Raw genomic sequence first — 21,282 nt, forward strand, 5'->3', positions numbered from 1 at the left:
TCCTGAAAAATAATGGTTTTGGAGATACGAGGATTCCGCCCGACAGCGACGTTATGTCAGGTCTAATGTGGCAGCACTTAATAAATGTAGTAACACCCAAAAATCAGGTCTCATACTTTAATTGTATTAATGTGTGTTTGTTGCTTGATGTCTCCTCCACGTTCTACTGGAGTCTTATTGTCCCAATGGACAAGGTAGCGTTGTCTTTTATCTCTAAAGTTTACTCATGGAATTTTAATGGTTTAATGCTGAACATGGTTTAATGTTCAGCACTAGACAAGTCTCATTGACCCGAGGATGTGAATGCACTGCTTTATGCCAAGACGTATTTCAGGGATAATTGCGAGGAGGAAGGAGAGACTGAAAGGGAAAGACAGATCAATACAAAATGCTGCAGGTATTTTAAGGACATGCAGTGTTTTCATTTGCTAAACCACATATAATGCATCTACTCTGACACAGCAGCTGTCTTCAATAAATATGAACTATTTTTGGTCCCTGGTCAATGATTTGAATTTCTTAATGTTTGTTGCCCTCATCAGAAGGCTATCAGTGAGCATTGAGAAATTTAAACGTCATTCCTGAAACCGTTATGAACAGGTCTGTGCAACTAAAGTAGCCCGATGGCCAGTCAAAAATAGCCCAATGCGATTTTCTCCATCTGAGGCCGAATTCTCCACTGAATTTTTCCATGTCTGGGGGGTGTTTTGGAGCGCCAAAATCGTATACTTACGCACTGAAATATTCTCCACTGAATTTTTCCATGTCTGGGGGGTGTTTTGGAGCACCAAAATCGTGTACTTACGCACAAAAAAAAAAAAAAAAAGGAAAATTTTTCTTAAGCAAGTTTTTGCATGCAGAAGTAAATTTCACATATGAAATTAAGTAAACTCTACTTAAAAACACAAAATTCAAGTAAAATTAATGATGAAAATAAGTAACTTTAAGTTGGCCAGTAAAAGTTTGCTGAGTAATTTCTACATAGTTTAAGTTTACTTTGCTATACTTATTACTCAATAATTCAACACTAATATAACCCACACTTTTTAAGTGTATGCTTATTATCTAAGTAATACAATAGACATTGAGTAGACACCATATCTACATAATGCGATACCTACCCAAACAGACCTCAATGCTTGGTACACAATACACAATGACGGTAACATGGATTGTTTTTGATATAAAATTAACCAGAGATGTCACAAAACGGCAAGTTACTAAACCTAACAACAAAAGCAATGATATAAAACAGTGTAAATACAGCTGGAAAACAGTGAAAACCCGCAGAAGAAAAACTGTTTTACCCGCGGCAACAAGTTAAAAGTAGTCCAATTGGCTATACTGGTTATAAAAAAGAAAAAAAAGTTCTGAGTGGCAACTTCTGACTGGCATTGGTTGTGGCACTGTCTCCTTGAGCAAAATCTAATGAAACCCAAGTTTCCCCATGGGTGCCTGCCCCGTAATGTAATTGGAACACACTCTCATGGTATTTTTTTTCAAACTATTTTATCTTTTGGCAAATTGATGGCTAATTTAAATGAATTCACTTCTCATTCATGCATTTTAATGCAATCTGAACACCCCACTGAAGGTTAGATTTAGGCTGGGCCTTCATGCTTTTTTCCTGAAAATCACATCATATTAATTCATACAAAATTGCCACCACTTAAAATTGTTACATTTTCTCATGAAATCATAATCTCATTAAAAGATTAGTCTATTTGCACTGCCAATGTAGAACTTACTGCTGTGTGTCAGAGAAATATATTGCAGTGGCGTTCCCGAATGTCCTGTGTGTTTGAACAAATAAGTTGTGTAAATGATTCAATGACTCAATCATAAAGACATTTTCTATGTCCGAATATGCCTACTTCCCTACTAAAACACTATGTGAAAATGCAGATTGTCTGAATTCATATACTCATAAAACAGTATAGCCTAAGTCAAAAGTAACCGGATGACATATAACTTCCAGCGAGATTCAGTAGTGCGCATTTAATGAAAAATTTAGGCTACCTTGACAACATGGAAGAGTAGATATGAACAATTGAACCAATGCAACTGATGCCATAAGTCACAATTATAACATGGCAAAAGTAGACTGGATTTCATTCTACACACATTCATACTAGAACATTCTTTTTAACAGTTGCAAAGCAATTACTTATTCAAAAGAGGTATAATCAGAGAGTATGCAACTTTGAAAGCAGCCAGTCATTTATTTATCACCTAAATGGTGTGTTTTATTTGAACTAATCAGTTGTGTGAATGATCTGATAAATAACTAATACAGAAAATCACATGTCACCACATGCTGGAGTATCATGTAACCTGCAGAAAAACTGTTGCATGAGTGTAAATTGACATTTACTTAGATTAATAAATGGTGTAAAATGTTTGTTCATTGTTACTTCAATGATAGCTAATGCATTTACTAATATGAACGAATGGAACGTTTTTGTAAAGAGCTACCAATATACAAAATGCATTTAGCAGTGTTGTTTAGCACAATATATTCTAGGGGTGTAAAATGCTTGGCATCCGTGTGTTCAACTGCTGCTTCACGCTCCACAAAGGACAATAAGACTTCCTCAACCACTAGTTTTCTCAGCTCCTTATACCCGGACTGTAGACATTTTACACCTTCACTCCGTCTAGCATCTGCTATTTGTCCTCTGGAGTGCATTCTAAATGCTTCAGCTTGACTTGTCTTTAACCTCTGGAATTCTCTCATGTTACGCCTCTGCTGCCTGCCAATACGACGCCATTTCTGACTTTTACACTACTGCCAATGGCCTGACGCCCACTATCTTCAATCCTTCATCTAAACTTCACCCCAGCCCAGCCATTAGGCCTACTGTCAGGCCGTTCTGTTCGCCTAACTCCCTCAAATCTCCATATAAAAGGTTACTGCTTGTCTAGGTCCAGACATTTCTCCATTTGTTGATCTCTCCACTGGTGGAACAAACTCCCAAAAGCTGTCGAAACAGCTGATTTTTCGATAAAACGCCACATCTTTGGAACACAGGAACACATCATTTAGAGTTATCTACTCCTATTACACTCACCTTACATAAAGCAAAAAATATTGAAATAAAGTGAGGTCCTGAAGTAAAACTTCTATTTAGCATTTTTCTAGTTTAACACATTTTTTTTTTTTAGTCAAGTTCAAATGAGCCATGATGATCCATGTCACCCAGCTCCAAAGAGCATCTGTTGCTTCAAAGAAGCAGGAACATCTGACATTTATACACTAATGGTTTTATCACAAATTTACATAATTGATCAGGGCCCTAAAATACTGCAGCTTTTAGCTGCCTATTTTTGGTAATTCCCATTTGTGTGATGCATGCACTTTGTGATCACTTTGGAAAGAAAGCATGTTAAGAAAATTATATATAATTATATATAATGTAATTTCATGAATAACATCAGGTTATTTCAAGTAGGCATAAATGCATTCTGAATCACACACACACACACACACACACACACACACACACACACACACACACACACACACACACAAGAAAGGCCTTTTGTCTTTGCAGGGATATTATAATGATGTCTAAATTGTGCCTTTAGGACTTATTTGAGATTCAAAATGCTGCTGCCCCAACTCACTTCAGTGTTAACTGTATTCCTCAGTTACTCTGAGACCAGCCCAGCTGGCCCTTCTGAGTGCTACATCCCATAGAAGGGTTCCTACTTATCCCGCAGTTTCATTTATTTATGTGGTTAAACATTTCTACTTTTATAATTGCAGAATGCAGATTATTATCTAATAATGAGAAGTTCACATACTGCCATGTTTGTTTACATGTCTCTTAAACCACATGCTTGACATGTCTGAGACTTGCAAGAATGCTTGCATCTCTTGGCCAGGTGTTGTAAATTAAATTGGCACCTTGACCCAACGAACAACTGTAAAAACCTTTGCCTTGTAGTGTAGGTCTCTGTTTAGAGGGTGGGTCAATGCATGTCAGAGTTATGTGGGTGAGAGAGTTTGTGCGTGTTGCAGACAGTTCTGGAGGTTATTTTGAAAGTGACCCCCTCACTCACTGCCGCGGACCGCACACAGCTGTCGGGAACCATGACACAAGATGACGGATACGGTTGTCGTAGAGGGACAAGTCAGACTCCGAGAGGGGAAAAAGGTGGTTAAAAGCAACGCAAACTACGTTTACGGTATCGTTTATTATTGTTGGACAACTTAAATCTTTGTTTGTTTGTCTTAACGAACACTACTTTGTTTGTTGTTTTGTTTCCCTGCGTTTACAGTGGAAAAACAGATGGGTGATTCTTCGGAAACCTTCGCCGGTAGCAGGTAAATCCTACTCGGAAAACGTTTTACGCTGCTGTTTAACAGTGTTGAGATTAGCTATTAAAATGCATTTAAATAGCAGTTTTGTTTCATAAACGTACTTTCTACGTAGCAAAAGCCTGACATAGCGCTGTCACGGTTGTTTTTTTCTCGTGACGGTATGTGAGGTAGGCTATTGGCACGGTCGTTATGCGTGATATCGGAATGACTCTCGATGCACGTGTCACGATGTCGCAATTCACTCTGGCTCGAGCTGTTTTTGGACCAACAGCTACAACATGCACGTTAAAACTGTAATGTTGTTCAAAAAATCGTGTTTGTAGTCGAGACCGGGGCTAGTTGTCACATGAGCTACATCACTAACGTTTGACTTTACAATAACATTAGTTAACTAGCCTACTACAAGACTTCTACTGCATTTATTAATCTAAATTAATGTTAATTTGTACTTGTATTAATACATTATTAAAAATAAAAAGTTGTGGTTGTTAACATTAATTAATACACTGTGAACTAACATGAAATAACTATGAACCCTATAGGCCTAAATATACTTTAATTTTTCACTTTAATTTTTACTTTTTATAATTGTTTAAAATTTGTTGTTTAGTTCATATTGTTACTACACTCTAAAAAACGATTCGTTGGCTGAACAACCATTACTTATAAAAGTTATTAGATTTAACACAAAAAATTAAGTATTCATAACTTTTCAACCTCTACTTAACATATTTAGTGTGTGTAACACAAAAATATAAGTAACTAGATGAACTGCATAGTATGCATAAATAAAATGAAAAAACATAAGTCATGTCAACTACTATAATAATTGCTTCAAAATTAAGTAAATCGAGCATAACTTTTTAAGTAACTATACGAGCCACGTGATATGCAATTTCCCGTGATGCCTTTCCAGCCAAAAATTGGAGCCATTTTGTGAAGCACATATGTGAAGACGCTGAAAAGAGGTAAGCTTAACTTTTTTTAACTTCAATCGTTTATTGCATTTTTGGTCAAGAAACTAACTTTTAAACTGAATTTCAGAATTGCTACGAATTTTGCATCAACAATTAGAAACGTGTTACGAACACCTATGTAGTCTACAAGTTAATGTATGAAATGAGTGACTTTGCACGAGAGTATATTTGAATTAATAAGCGAGTGTGCTTCCATCGAATAGGCTATCAAGTGTCAAGTGTTTATAGTAGTCAGAGTATTTATTGTGTTTTTCGAAATATATGACCATGACGTTGGCACGTATGCATTAATGGTTTGTTCACACCGAACGCGAATTTAATCATTTGCGCGAGTAGATTACAAAGTCAATGCACGAATAGACGCACGAAGACACGAATAGACGCATCATTCGCGCCGGGCGTCGCGAATGACGCGAATTGGGTGACGCGTTTGCCGCGAACATCTTCCAAGCAAGTTGAAAAATTTGAACTCGAGCAGATTCAAGCGTCTAACTAGACGCGATAGAGGCGTATTTGACGCTCTATTCGCGTTCGGTTTGAACACTCCATAAGAGGACAATTCGGACGGCGCTTTCCCCCACGGATAAATTCGTAGGCCTACTTTATTAACGAAATGTAGTTGTCATTTATTATATGCAGGCTATGAGTTTTCGGATTAAATTTTTTTTCTTTGCATATTTACAAATTCCCATATATTCTATTCTCTAATATCTATAAATGGATCGCGGGAAAGGGGGGCGGCCAGGCCTTGGGCGCGGGTTAGCCTACTGGTAACGTTCGTTAACATACAAATATTAAATTCGAAAACACATTGGCTACAGCTCCGTGTGCACGATTTATCATTAAATAATGGCGATCTTGATTCAAACACAATATTATTCCTAAATGACAGCTACAACCCTGTCTATTAAACCTTCAAAATTATTATCAAAATAAGTAAATACCCTTTAAGCAAAAGTTTGGCTTCAAACAAAGATTGTAGATCTTTATTTACTGTTTGGCTATTCCAGTAGTGACTGACTGTTAAAATGTTTTGAAGAGATTCGTTCAAAACCTCTGGACAAAAGTCTTAATTAATTAACTTGTTTTGTTTAAATTAATAGATATTATTTAATAGACTCATTTTTATATTTATAGGCATTTAATAATGGACCAATTTGTAACATTTAATTATTGTTTTTTTCTTTTTAGATATATTTTTGATAACCAGAAAAAAATGTGTATATATATATATATATATATATATATATATATATATATATATATATACATACACACACAACCAGTGAGATTGTTTAATGTTTTTAAAATTAGTCTCTTCTGCCCACCAAGCCTTCATTTATTTGATCCAAAATACAGCAAAAACTGTAATATTGTGATTATTATTATTATTATTTTTACAATTTAAAACAACTGTTTTCTATTTGAATATATTTTAAGATGCAATTTAAAAGTTTTGGGTCAATTAGAACTTTTTTTTTTTAAAGAAATAAAATAAATTAATACTTTTATCCAGCAAGTATGCATTAAATTGATAAAACGTGACAGTATAGACATTTATAATGTTGCAAATGTAAGAGGCTGTAAGAGATTTATTTTATTTTAAAATATAAAGGTACATTTCTTTCTCATTCTGTGTTTCAATACAATTGATTTTTTGCAACAGTCTGAACAATAACAAGTGATGTTGCAAGTAAATGCAGATTTCCTGTTTTTTTTAATGTTTTTTTTTTATACTCATAGGAATGAAGAGGAACTGGAACATCTCACATTGAGGATCATCACGATCACGAAAGGTGGCTCAGCAGATGATCCTTCACAGACTGGGGTAACGCTGGAAGGCATAGAGGTGATGAGTCACGAACGCTGTGCTAAGTGAGCTGGTCGATAGGAATTACGTTTGTGAAACTAATTACATGGAAATGCATGAATTATATCTGTTTATTAAAATAGTTTCTTCCGGAAACAACGGACCATATTATGAGATTCCAAGTCACAGTTCATCTCACTTAGCACGGCGTTCGTGGCTCTACTGGTCGAGACTGTTTTCCAAGATGGCTCCTGCCTGTATACGCGTAATGTACTGTCTTTATAAAGTATCTTCTTATTAAACTGTCTGTACACTTACAAAGTCCTCAATGCTTCGGTTTGCATGTAGGGACCCTCATTATGCTACCGTGTTAATGTGGGGCTATTTTGAGCCTTGTTAGTGGTATTAACTAGTGATTTACTTTTGCTTATTCTATGCCCCATATACTAGCGTTATAAGCTAAACAGTTTTGAGAGATAAAACTCTACGTACATTCGATTATCATGAAAACGCATCCCAGAGAACGATCAACTCGGTAACCATGTGTTAATTACCACTAGGTTCATTTTGCACCGGAATTGTCCTTTAAGAGGTTTTTTTTATGTTGCAAAAGTAAATATTGGAAAAATGTAAATCTTTTGAGAAGTGTTGCAAAGGTGAAAAAGTGACCTGTTAAAAGTGATTTTCCATTTGTCGATTTGCCACATTTTGTTACATTTCATGTGTGGTTTCAGGCTTTCAAGCCTTTGGCAAAAAAATAAAAAATAATAAAGCTTTATTGTGTGTGATTTGCATGTTTAATTTATTTTAAGACATTGAATGTACTGGAGCAGTGCAGTTAGCAGACCAATAGCTGAAGATCTAAAATAAGTTAAAATGGTTGGTTCAGCTCATTTAATTGTCTTATTTTTATATACAAATGAGCTTAAATGTTAAGTTAACGGAACTAAGATTTGTTTTGATCTCACATGGCCTGCACTGTGTTGGATTTACTTAAAATGTATATGCACCATTTTTGCATCATACTTTTTAAGTAATCCCAACTTGGAATTATTTTACATAAAATAAACAAGAAAACCTTTGTTATATGTACTTAAATATTTGAGTTCACATAACATTCTTTACTTAAAAATATATGTAACGTGATGCATATATTTTTAAGTAAAGAATGTTGCGTGAACTCAAATATTTAAGTACATATAACAACAGTTTTCTTGTTAATTTTAAGTAAAATTATTCCAAGTTGGGATTACTTAAAAAGTATGATGCAAAAATGGTGCATATATATTTTAAGTAAATCCAACACATCATTTTTTAGAGTGTATAGTGGCAGAGATCATAATAGTTGAATTAACTTTTTTCTTGGCCGATAATGGTAGAAATGTTCAAAAGAGTTCTTAGAACTTGAAGGTATGCGTCTATGCAGACATTGACTTTAAAAAAATAAACCTTCCCTGATAAATATTCCCTGTCTGACGTTAAAAAATGTGACAAGTGGCCCCAGTCTCTCTCATGATTAGCATCAGCATTCACATTGCAAGCCAAATACTTGCATAACTTTAGGTAAGCTTGGCTAGCGGATAGGTCATTTTTGGATCTCTGTTGTCTGAAGTTGTCATTGTTTAATAGGTTAGTCTCCAGTTGCTTTCATGGATCACTGTGTCTTTTGATGTGTGTTATGACAGCTGCTCGACTCCTCACATACTGTTTTAGAAGTCTGGTGATGAAGTGGTTTGTTCTTTTGTACAGAAGCATAAAAACAAAACATCACCGCATTCAAAACAACAAGTGCAATCATCCTGACTATAGCTTGATGCTGTCACACAACACTAGTCTATGGAAAGAGACGGTTTATATTTCATGGCCCAGTAACTGCGTCCCATGCATGTGTTACTTTGTCATTTGTAATTCCTGATGACGATTATGCAAATTATAATATCAACTGCTGGAATTATAATGCAACACAGTGTTGATATGAAAGGAAATGTAGACTTTTGATTGACTTAAAAGTATAGTACCTGTAATGATTTTATTTGACTTGAATGGTACATGGTACATTTATGGTAATGGTGCTCATACAATTGCACTGAGTGATTTCATGTGCAGTGGTGTTTATATGGAACTCCAAGGTACCAAAAAAACATGATATTATCATTGTGATGTTTGGCAGTTTTTGTAAGTGTAAGATGCATTTCTGTTCTGATGTTTTATCAATTTGTAATCTTGACTGTCTTAGACTGCCTGTCCTTGCTGGTGTATAAGGAGCGTGGAGAGAAGAGTAAAGGACAGCGGGAGAGGAATCAGGCCACGCTGAGGGATATCTGTGGACTGGAGGCTCTTCAGGGGTTTGATGGAGTGAATTATGCGCTCAGTCTGCTCTGCCTGAGCCAGTCTGTCATGCTGGGCTTCGACAACAGAGTGACTCTTCTGGCCTGGGATGCTCGTATTCGCTACAGCCTTGGAGAGGGTGAGAGAAGAGCATGTGTAGTGATCAGATCAAAAAGGGGATTTATTAAAATTCTGTCATTATTTACTCACCCTCATGTCGTTCCAAACTCACATGCTGTTATTTTTAAGTAGATCACAAAGATTTTTTTTTTATTATTGGTAAAAATCATTCCGCAGCCACACAATGACAGGTGAATGCTGTTTTTTTTATGTGGATCACAAAGTAGAATTTTTGTAAAAAATAATTTCACAGCCATATAATGACATTTCAAAGTAACTGTGGGCTGTTATCACGCTGTTATCATACATCATAACAGTAGTCTATATGCCTTGTTCACTATATTTAAATTGGAGTCAATTGTTTTATTTGTGATAATGCAATGAAACATGCCAAATTGTGTGTAATTTTTGGCCAGAATGACATACAAAATTATGAACACGTGCAAAAACAAGAGCAAACCAATGAAATATATAGACAGTGTATTGTTTTTCCTATGAGTTTTTTTTCCTATGCATTTTTTTTTGCATAGGAAAATAAAACCTGAAGCTATAGTTTACCCCTTTTTCAGTTTAGTTTTTTTTTTTTAAATGCCTCATATTTTGATGGTTGATGGTTCTGATGGTTAACTTGAAGTGTCATTCATCTTTTCAAATGGCGTTAGTGATGAAGTTCTTGACTTCAAATTGGAGGATTATCATAGGGGGAGGAATCACATTATGAAATACATGTTTTTCTCCAAAACACGTTGGCTACAATTATTGGCACCCCTACAATTTTTTACGAGTAAAAAATCTCTGAAGTATATCATCACAGCAAAGAATGCAAATGAAGTGCTGCACAGGGTGTGAAATCTCGGTGCTCTTTGGATGCTTGGGATAATTAAGCTCAAAAACAAAATAATACTACAAGGCACTCGAATTGTGTAGAAAAAAGTTAAAAAGCCTTTATTTGATCATGGCTTTTATCAATAAAATTGGTGACAGATACACCTAAGCATTGCGGCTTATGCCTTCGAAGGCATAAGCCGCAACGCGTAGGTGTATCTGTCACCAATTTTATTGCCTTTGCCTTTGAGTATTATTTTATCTCTGAAGTATATTACCATTAATATTTACCTTTTCTTTTAGCTCACCGGGGTGACTACTAGGTACATGAAATTGTCTAGCTATGACTTCTTGTTTCACAGGAGTTTAAATATGAGGAAACACAAAGGCCAAATTCCCTTAATCATCCATCACAATGAGTAAAACCAAAGAATGTGCTGTAAAGTGGCTGTAAATAAATAGCTAAATAATTGAAAATCCCCATTTTGACTATCAGGGCAATAATTAAGAAGTTCCAATCAACTAAAGATGTTATGAATCTGCCAGGAAGAGGACGTGTGTCTATATTGTCTTAATGCACAGTGAGGAGGAAAGTTTGAGTGGCCAAAGACTCTCCAAGGATCCCAGATGGAGAATTGCAGAGATTACTTGAGTCTTGGGGTCAGAAGCCTACCAAAAAAAAAAAAAAATTAAACAACCCCTACATCACCACATGTTGTTTGGGAGGGTTTCAAGAAAAATCCTGCTCGCTCCTCCAAAAACAAACTCCAGCATATTCAGTTGTCAGACACGACTGGATTTTCAAACGGCACAGGGTTCTGTGGTCAGATAAAATGTAAAAAAGAGCTTTTTGGTAGCAACCCCACCAGATGTGTTTGGTGCAAACAAGGATAAAAAGTACCCCACGTGTACAATTTAATAGGAGGGAACTGAAGAGAAGAAGCACCAACATGGATCTGGGATCTGCAGGGTCTGAATGGTCTCTGATCTCTTGTCAGTTGTTCTCCAAACTCATCAGGCATTATAGGAGAAAACTCAGAGCTGTTATCTTGGCAAAAGAAGATTGCAAAAAGTATTGGATAAAAGGGTAATTGTGGCCAATGTGTTTTGGAGAAACATTTATTTCATAATGTGAAATAAATCCCCCCCCCCCCCCCACTCCACATCCCATATATATATATATATTTAAATATATACACACACACACGCATATATATAGCAACTTTTTAAAAAGTCCTCCAATTTGATGTCAAGAACTTTATTAATGACAATTGAAATAATTTTTTACTTTTTCACAGAATTTTTCACATATATATATATATATATATATATATATATATATATATATATATAATAGTTTTACTATGTAAATCCTCTGTCTTTAATTCTTACTCTTTAATTTATCATCTATTTTATTGTTATTTCTAGCAAACATAGCTAAAGTTTGAGCTCCCTCAGGGCACTATATGAGTCAAGACCGCTACTGGGTCTGTTAATCCCAGACACCCTCGAAAAACACGTACAGACACACACCTACACCCTGGATCTATTGCTTTCACACGTACACATACACTCTCAAGTCAGAGTGGTGTGGCCTGCCCTTTGAGAAAGCAGCCAAGTTATAATTGGGACCCCTGTTATGTGTGATCTCCTAGAGATCTAAAGTTTTTCTCGAATATATGTTTGACAGAGTAACACATACTAAAAAAACATATAGTATTTTATCCTAGACTTGGTTCAGATGACTTCATTTCCATATGCAGCTAAAGTGTTGAATGATTAAGCTCTTGTTTGGCAGCTGTTTCTGAATCCATGTGTCGTCTCCACTGTGATACCTCCTTGATTTTCAGGTCCCCTGTTTGTTTGGTTATTTGTCTTTAAGGCAGTCAGAATGATGATAGATGGAGTCTGGTGAAGCGGGATGCTGATGTGTCATTCTGCTCTGTTGCTCTTATCAGTTTCCTTCTAAACTGCTTTAACACACTGTGCTGTAGCAAGTTCCCTCACTTTGAATCATGACTGATTTTAGTGACTTTAGACTGCCTTGCTTTGGTTGACCATAGATTGAGATGTGAGAGTGTGTGTTGTATGGATAAATCTTATAATATAAAAGATAGATGATTGATAAATCTTTTGTGTGTGTGTTAGGCTATATGTGACAAGGTGCACAATGGAATAGTAATTATGAAGTAAAAAGCATTAATCCCATCGCTGATGCAAGACACACACACATATGCACACACACTGCTGCAAGCAAACTGTATCATTATGCATTATGCCCTCTTGGAATTTGATATGATAAATGTTATGATAAATTGAGGTGTTTTTCCTAATGATTTGGAGTCTATATTAACACCTGTGTTGCCCAATTAGATATATTGATCTTGAAATAAATTTACTCCAAATTTGTCTGTGCCTAGAAAAAGACAAATAAAAATGCAGCTGCAAATAAATATCCTCTAATCATGATCCATTTGGGGTTCCTTACCACAGTCATGGATTTGTTGGAAATATCAGGGAATTTTAAAATGATGTTTGCCATGCCTGAAAATGTCTTGGAAATTTAGAGTAAATATCTCACAACCTTTATGACCAAATATATTATAAATAAGACATCACTCTTGTGTAGAGTAAACATGCCATAGTATGGTTCGATTAGTTTGCGAATTGATCTGTTGAGTCATTAAAAGAAAAATAATTAATCTTAATGATTGATTGGTGGATTGAATCTGATTCAATAATATTCTAAAAAAACATTATTCACAAGTGTTCACATAAAACTCGAAATATTATGGAAATTGAATGGTCAAAGGAACCCTGTTCACTACTCACGCTTACTTCATTACTCAGTTTGCTGTTGTTTAAATGTGTCTCTGATGGTTTACAATTTGATATGAAGCTGTTAACTCACGGTAGAAAGATCATTTGATGGGGAGAATATCGGATAATGAGTCAAAATGCAGTATATGCTCCTTTAAAAATCGTTCAAGGAGTATGTTAATTCAAAATAAGGTTACACTTTATTTTAATGTGATGTATTATACATTGTGCTTACCCATAAGTACTGAGTAATATGAATTAACTACATGTACTTAGAGTTACGGTTAGGGTTTGGTTTAGTGTTGGTTACTTGTAATTATGCACAATTTACTGTTATTACTATAGTAAGTAAATGTAGTAGCATGTAACTTTGTCATCTTAAAATAAAGTGTTACCCAAAATACATAGATGTACAAAAACTGTAGAAATTTACCATTTTGTTTATCTTAATATATTATACAATAGTAAGATTTTGGAATTTTAAATGCAAACGTACTTTGTCTTTTTAGCTGATGGAATGAAATTAGGTCTCCAGAACAACTGCTTTGCTTTGATGTACTAATTTTAAAGTCGTGCTCTCTGATAATAAACTTGTCTCTTTTTCAGTTCACAGGTTTAACGTTAATGTCCAGCCTGGCAGCAAACTAGAGAGTGGCCCCGCCTCCCTGCATTTGTGCAACAATTTGATTGTGATCGCCAGAGACCTCCCGCCAACTGTCATCGGCCAATGGAAACTGTCGGACTTAAGGCGTTATGGCGCCGTTCCTAATGGATTTGTCTTTGAGGGAGGGACAAGATGTGGCTACTGTAAGTTCATGTTCTTTTCCTTATTCAGTGCTATTCTTGAATATATTTTCTTTGTCGAATTGCTCATTTGACACTTGATCTTTTTGAGATGCAAATGGATTCTTGGACATCTCTTTTATTTTGTTTTGGTAGAACACTGCATTTTATTCAATGAGACGAATCCTATGATTATAGAGTTGAATGTGTGGTTCTTGTATGGCGTTTCCTTTGTGTCTTTTTTATTCAATCAAACATACTGTGTTTGAGAGTAAAACTAATTATCTTGTAATTAAAAAAAATAAAAAGATTGCAAAAAAGTCTTCTTAAGGCTCAAAAATAAAGAAGTTGATAACAAATTTTTTTGCAGTGCATGTAAATCTTTGAAAACCTTTATTTTTCTTTGTGCATTTCAAACACTTTTCATCACAAACGCAGGTTTTTTTGCGGGTCTAAGTCTTTTGCTTGCGAGTTGAAAAGTTTAGCTTGTTGCGAATGAAGCTGTGTCTCAGTGGGCTGTCTCTAATGACCAGGATGGAAGGCCCTTTTCTATTGGTCACCCTGGATCGAAGTGACAGGTTGACCACGCCCTCTACGTTTTCCCGCTGCTGCCGCGCAGTGTGTCTAGAGGAGGAGCGACGGCAGTGAAGATGGAGAGAGGGATTTTACATTGTGTTGTGTTTTGTTTTATTATGTGTGGCGGCAGTCGTCCGTAAGGGACTGCTGCCTTTACTTTAGTTTAGTATTTGTTTATTTATTAATTAAAGTCTTTGAACGTTCGCCGGTTCTCACAATAACGAACTGTTACAATCACAAACTCAGTGACAAGTGAACTGAATTATTCTTTTCTTATGCTCTCCCATTTAAATACTTAACGTTGGCTAAACCAGTCTGTAGTTAATGAATAGATTTTATTAGTCAACACAACAGCATAGCTAGCAGCCAGAGCCACCAATAGTATACAGAAATTGGTTTTTAATCCAGTTATTTTTTATCTTTTGTTGTAGTGTGTCAGGAAATATCAGCTTATATTTCAAAGTTAGCTGATGTAACAAAAATATTTCATTCAGAAGCATTTATATGTAACTGTGAACTTGGTTTTTGACTAAATAATATCATACAACATATCATTGACCTTCATATCATTGATCACAAATTATAATCACTGTTATTTCTTTACTTAACTTACAAAACTGCATGTCTCTAGAGCACCAAAAGTTAAATAGTGTACCTTATTTAACTTTTGGTGCTCTAGAGACATGCAGTTTTGTTAACAGACAGATCATGCGCATGACATATAAAACAGCAGCTAACAGTAGCAAGTCACACTAAGCAACAGCCGGATTCTTTTCTGACAGTCAGCGTTATTTAAATCGTTATTTAAAAAATTTAAGATTAAATATGAATATGAAAAAGTTTAAATGCACTTACATAACAGCAAAGTTAAAAACTGCTGGGAAAAATATCTAAAACCTGTCTTGCTAGATAAGTGCATGTAAAACAATTTAATCATTAACGAAAGAAAACGTGTGAAGTAATTTATAAAACCTATTTTATATTATGTATTTTATGTACCTATATTATCATTATCATTTTTAAGCCTAATATTGTTAAAAGTCAATGTAACGTCTCTCCTGCTGCTAGCACAATCACGGTTCCGGGTATTGAAATGATCCGGAAGTTATGGCCGATCAGACATGATTACCTAAGCCCGACCCTTTTGGCCAGACTTCACTGGTTTAGCCAACGTTAAGTATTTAAATGGGAGAGCATAACAAGAGAATAATTCAGTTCACTTGTCACTGAGTTTATGATATTAAATCAGTAAAGGACCTGTTGCTCGCCATGTTACAAGTTCGCTGGCTCTTCTCTTAGACACATTGCGCGGCAGCAGCGGGAAAACGTAATGGGCGTGGTCCACTTCGATCCAGGGTCGACCAATAGAAAAGGGCCTTCCATCCTGGTCGTTAGAGACCGCCCACTGAGACACAGCTTCATTCGCAAGCAAAAGATTTAGACCCGCAAAAAAGACAGCAGAAAATAGAGCAAAATTTGTGCGTTTGTGATGAAAAGTGTTCGAAATGCACAAAGAAAAATAAAGGTTTTCAAAGATTTACATGCACTGCAAATAATTTGGTCAACTTCTTTATTTTTGAGCCTTTAGAATACTTTTTTGCAATCTTTTAATTTTTTAAATACAAAATAATTCGTTTTACTCTCAAACGCAGTATGTTTGATTGAATAAAAAAGACACAAAGGAAACTCCATATTCTTGTACCTCTGCCTCTTTTTCGCTTGGTCTTATGTTCTCTGCGGTGGAAGTAGCACAGAGGTGATTGCCAATAGTAAATGTGAAAATCAGATAACCTCACAGTCACACTTTAGTCTCTCCGTCTCTCTCCCTCCCTCTCTCACTCCCCCCATACTTACAGAATCAGTACACATTACTTTTGTGCACCCACACAGATTGTGGTAATGTGTGATATGCTCCAGTGTAAGATGTTGCGTTAGCACCAGTGAAACTCACCAGCTGCCTCTCTGGCAAATCCAACTGCAGCTGTTCTGTGGCTTCAGCAGCTTTAATGCTCCATCTTATATGAAACTTCCTTACACCGGGTCAACGACTGCCATGTTGTCACAACACAAAAGGGTTTTTATTGCAATCATAATCAGGATAATACCTTTTTCACTTTAAAAGGTGTTCAGGATATTTGTTAGACGCTGTTTTAATGCACTATGCTGGGAACTGTGGGCATTTTTATGTGTTTAGGCGGTGAGGTGGCATGTGAAAGGTCTCCTGCCAAGTGGAAGAACTTGAGGGGGCAGGGGTGCTCACATTGGACACCAGACTCTCATTGCTGTTGTAGTACATTTGTACAACATTAGTCGTGTCTAGGACTGCATCATGGAAACTGCACATGCAGAACTTCACAAAAAGAACACCTTTATTCAGAAAATAAAAAAGTGATTTCCAGCCTAGGAAAATTGACATCTTCAACCTTTATTCCAATATTATTAAAAATTGGTTAAAGAAGGATATTGCGTAATGCGTAGGCGTGCTTTGAGTCGGTTTTATTTGTAATGATGCAATGAAACCAGCTAAATTGTGCGGACATAATTGTTGGCCAGGCTGTCACACAAAGAAATTATGAACACATGCAAAAACAAGAGAAAACCAATTAAATAATCATAGCATCATTTTTTTTATTTATATTAATATATATATTTTTATTATTCTTATTCAAAATATATCTTAAATGTTAAATACTTTTAGATTTGTTTTTACACATTTGACCATATTTAAATTAAATACATTTTGCAGATGTTCCTTAAAAATCAGTGCAGAAAATGCAAATCAATAGAGCTGCAGATGATCTCTGGGCTTAGACATCCGCATAAAGAGAGCTTGTTCAATTCGATTGAATTTGAATCTTCATTACAACCACTACTACCACCTGATGCATTCTGAAAATGTATGTAAAATCCATGAAAACATACAAGGAAACAGATACTAAGACAGCCAAGTTTACATTTACAGTAGATGCATATAGTGAAATAATTACCTTGTCTGGAGCATGTGTCTGTTAGCCAGTGCTTTATCTCATTATAGTTTGACAGCCATGAGCTCCGATTGGTCTCTGCCACACACACACACACACACACAGAGGTCATGTCCCTCCCACTGCTATTAGTGTAATTCAGCAGTTGGCTGCTCGGGGGACAGAGTGAATTAAATTGAAAATATGGCCTTGTTGCTGTCTCTAGCGCAATTCAATGTCACAGGCCACATGCCGTGACAAAACACATACTGGCAGTGCAATTAGTGAGCGTGTCAGCAGTCTCATTTGATTTCAGAGACTGAACGAATGTGAGTTTATTCACTGGTTTAGTTTGTCAACAGACTTAGAAATATTGCAACCTAAATTGAAACTGACAATGCAACTCTAATTACACGATTCTGCAAGTGTTTGATCTTAACTTGATTACAGATGTTGCACATGAGACATTTATTTACTTGTGCAACTTTTTATACCGCACAAAAAAAGTCATAAGAATTGTAAAGTATGTCCGAGAATGCCTATGTTTGAACTGGAATACTGACTTCTTTTATTGAATGCTGTGCAGTATACACTGTATACGGCTTACTATTAAAAAAAATGTGACACAGAATTCATTATGCAACAATATACGTTTCTTTTTTTTTTTTTTTTATTGGCACTTTAATCAAAAGTCAACTGTTTAAAAAAAATCACCACTGATACTACTTACAGTTAATTTGTAATGTTGGAAATGTAAGTTCAACCGCATTGCATTGTGGGATATAGTACTCTATTGTATACTGCACATGTTAGCAGAGTCATTTCATAATCAAAAATTCTATAATTTAGCAAAAGCGGGAAGGCCTGTTTTATTCTCAAAATGTGGGCAAGGTAAATAAATAGCCACAGATTTGGCCACATGTCTTAAGTATTAATAGCCTAGCAGTGCGTAAATGAATTATGAAACCAAGTGCTAAGGGTGTTATGGTTATTTTTGTAATGGACCGTCACTCCTATACCGTCTCCACAGTGATGCTCAGGGATTTGACAGGACTATATTTGCCTTCATGAAAGACCGCCTAAGTCTCTTTCCTAAACATGTCCTACAAAGAAAAACAGTCATAATCTGACTGCGGATGAATCATTAATGCATCTTGTCACAAATAAGGTCTGTGTTACCCCAGTTTTCCCATTATACTCGAAGCCTTAAGGCTCTTTAATGGCTTGTTTTTCATTCAGCTGTGCTTTTGCCAGCTCTTATTTTAGTTTGAAAGGTGTTTCAGGCTTTGCAGATGCTATTGACATTTGTATGGGGGAGGTGTGGGCACCAAAGCGGATTTTCTTGGTACACAATCCATTTATTTCATAAATTATAATTATGCTAAAGTGCAAAAATAAACTTTAGTTTTATAACACTGTTTCTTTTTCTTTTTTTTCGTTTCAAAAGCTGTGGACCTATTAGATATATAACTTCCATGAATTTGGCTCATTGATAAAACATCACTGTCTTCAATTAGCCTTTACTTTACTTTATAGACTTTGTATGCCTGATGAATTTTATTTGAATGATGTATAAACTCGTATAGTTTTTCTTGGTTTCATTGGGTTGGATTAGTCTATATAATTCATTTATTCTGAATCAGTGAAATGTCAATGTTCTCGTCTGCTCAGAGGAATGACTTGATGTTCCCTCATTTGTTGTAATCTTGTGACTGCTATTGTGGTCATTACTGAAACTAATTTTGTATTCAGTGCTGCTATGGGAAATTATTAATATCAATCTGAATTCGAAATGGTGCATTATGTCTTTTGAATAAAATGGGCTCAAGACATTAAGAAGCTATTTCTTTTCTCTCTGTCTCCATAGGGGCTGGTGTTTTCTTTCTTGCATGTGCAGAAGGAGAACAGATCAGCTTTTTGTTCGATTGCATCGTTCGTGGCATATCACCAAGCAGGGGGCCGTTTGGACTGAGCCCAGTCCTGCCAGGTGAGTTCATACTTGTGGAGGTGTGTGATGTAACATCTCAGATCAGAGATTTCAAAGTTGCTAATGTTGGCCTCATTAGCTTGCTGTGTGTGAGCTGTATGCTGCGTGCACATATTTGTGTCTAAGCTCTATGTATGATTGATATGTGGTGTCAAGTTTCCTTCTCTCCCTCTTTATTTCTCCCAGCACCCTCATGGTCTGCTCAGAATGGCTGCTGATTTTTTGTTTGGAGTCCCAGAGACTCCAATTATGTAAATGTAAAAATAATTATACTAATTTTTAAATTAGCCTTTTATAGTCCCTCCAATTCAATTTAATAGATTCCTCTGATCGAATCAATCATATTTTTGAAGCTGCATCCCTCTGTTTTGCCACACAGTAGGCATGTACTGCTTGGAAATGTGAAAGTAAAGGTACACTATGTAACTTTTTTTTGTTCAGAATAAACAACATTTAAATAATGTCAATACATCATCAATCCTTCTTCCAACATGTGGTTTTGTCTTACCCTGATTGACTGTTATAAGCCTATTATAAGTGTTTACATTTTAGACCTGACGGGATGGTTTTCATGGGAAATTGCATACATACTCGCCCGTGCGTGTCTCGTCATATCCTTAAATAGAGAAAAGTTACTACTTTGACTCGTGTAGGGTTTGGGAGTGGGTTAGTTGTCACAACGAGCGAGAAAGGTTGGCATGGAGCAGCTAAATCTCCAACCTCCGGGGAATCACCTGAACAGAGGAGAGTCTGCTGGCAAAAGAGAGCTCGTAATAAAACAAGAATCAACATTGGCTTGGCTTTTCAGAGATGACGAGAACCGAGGGATTTGAAATGTTGTAAAAACGATGTGGAGATGATGTTTTTATTACTTAACAGGCGAGTGAGGTATTTTACTGAACAGATAAATTGTCATATGTAGCACTCTAACAGAGTTCATTGTAAAGCATTATCTATTGTGAAGGGTCATTTCATGATGGTTGTTACAGCGCTGTGCTGGAATGTATTTTCAAGGAAGTACACTGTCTGGGTAGTCAGCTTGAGATCCTTTCCATCTAAACTGGTTATATCTTAAGCCTAGTAGTGAATTTTTAATGAGCAGTAGGATAATTTCTCTATTTTTCATATTCTATATTCATCCGCACAGTCACGCAGAGCCAAAGCACAACCTGCACAATGTTCTTCCGCAAAATACATGTAGTTTTGTTATTAAACTGTTGGAGGGCCAGCAATTACATAGTGTACCTTTAAAATAACCAATAAATAATTAGCAGAACTGTTCTGATACGTCATTTTATTATGTAAAAATTCATTGCATTATTTAATGTTTTCAAATCGGATTTTCTCAGATCCCTAAGAAATGCAATATTTTTCATGTGACATGCCATTTGAAATGTGTTATCAAGTTGAAAATTAGTTAATAATCAGTTCTCATAAGATTATTAAAAAGTCATATCAACTCGACAATTCAATGTTAAGTATGTCTCTGAGACCCCAAACAGTACAGAAGAGTTAAAGTCCCCCTGTAGTCAATAATTGTATCCCTTAAAACTCATCTTTGATCACCAAAATTACATATTTAAAAGTTTTTTCCTTGAAAAAAAAGATTCATGCCTTAAAATAGCTTAAATGTAACTCTACACCCTTGCCTCATTTAGTATACGCGGTTCTATGAATATGCAAATTAGCCCCGCCTCCACTCACTCAGACCAGCTCAGAGATCCACTCAGAGATCATGATCGTTTACAAGGTAGTTTGTGACGTCA

The 21,282-nt window shown here is 35.8% G+C and overlaps 1 protein-coding gene across 2 annotated transcripts in view; it reads left to right on the top strand.

Moving 5' to 3' along the window:
- The first annotated feature begins 3,975 nt into the window (after positions 1–3,975).
- dok7b (docking protein 7b) overlaps positions 3,976–21,282 on the top strand; it is a 30,032-nt gene continuing 12,725 nt past the window's right edge. Inside the window, exons 1-5 of one of the 2 annotated variants that reach the window (XM_056241291.1) lie at positions 3,976–4,160; positions 4,285–4,330; positions 9,351–9,581; positions 13,814–14,014; positions 19,397–19,516. In XM_056241291.1, coding sequence (XP_056097266.1) covers positions 4,107–4,160; positions 4,285–4,330; positions 9,351–9,581; positions 13,814–14,014; positions 19,397–19,516 — 652 coding nt within the window. In that variant the 5' untranslated portion in view covers positions 3,976–4,106. The remainder of the gene's footprint in view (positions 4,161–4,284; positions 4,331–9,350; positions 9,582–13,813; positions 14,015–19,396; positions 19,517–21,282) is intronic. The other variant, XM_056241289.1, reaches the window with a different exon arrangement.

This window comes from Rhinichthys klamathensis, unplaced genomic scaffold (genome assembly GCF_029890125.1).
Source record: "Rhinichthys klamathensis goyatoka isolate OS25496 unplaced genomic scaffold, OSU_Roscu_1.1 h1tg000636l_1, whole genome shotgun sequence".
In the NCBI taxonomy this organism is placed as follows: Eukaryota; Metazoa; Chordata; class Actinopteri; order Cypriniformes; family Leuciscidae; genus Rhinichthys; species Rhinichthys klamathensis.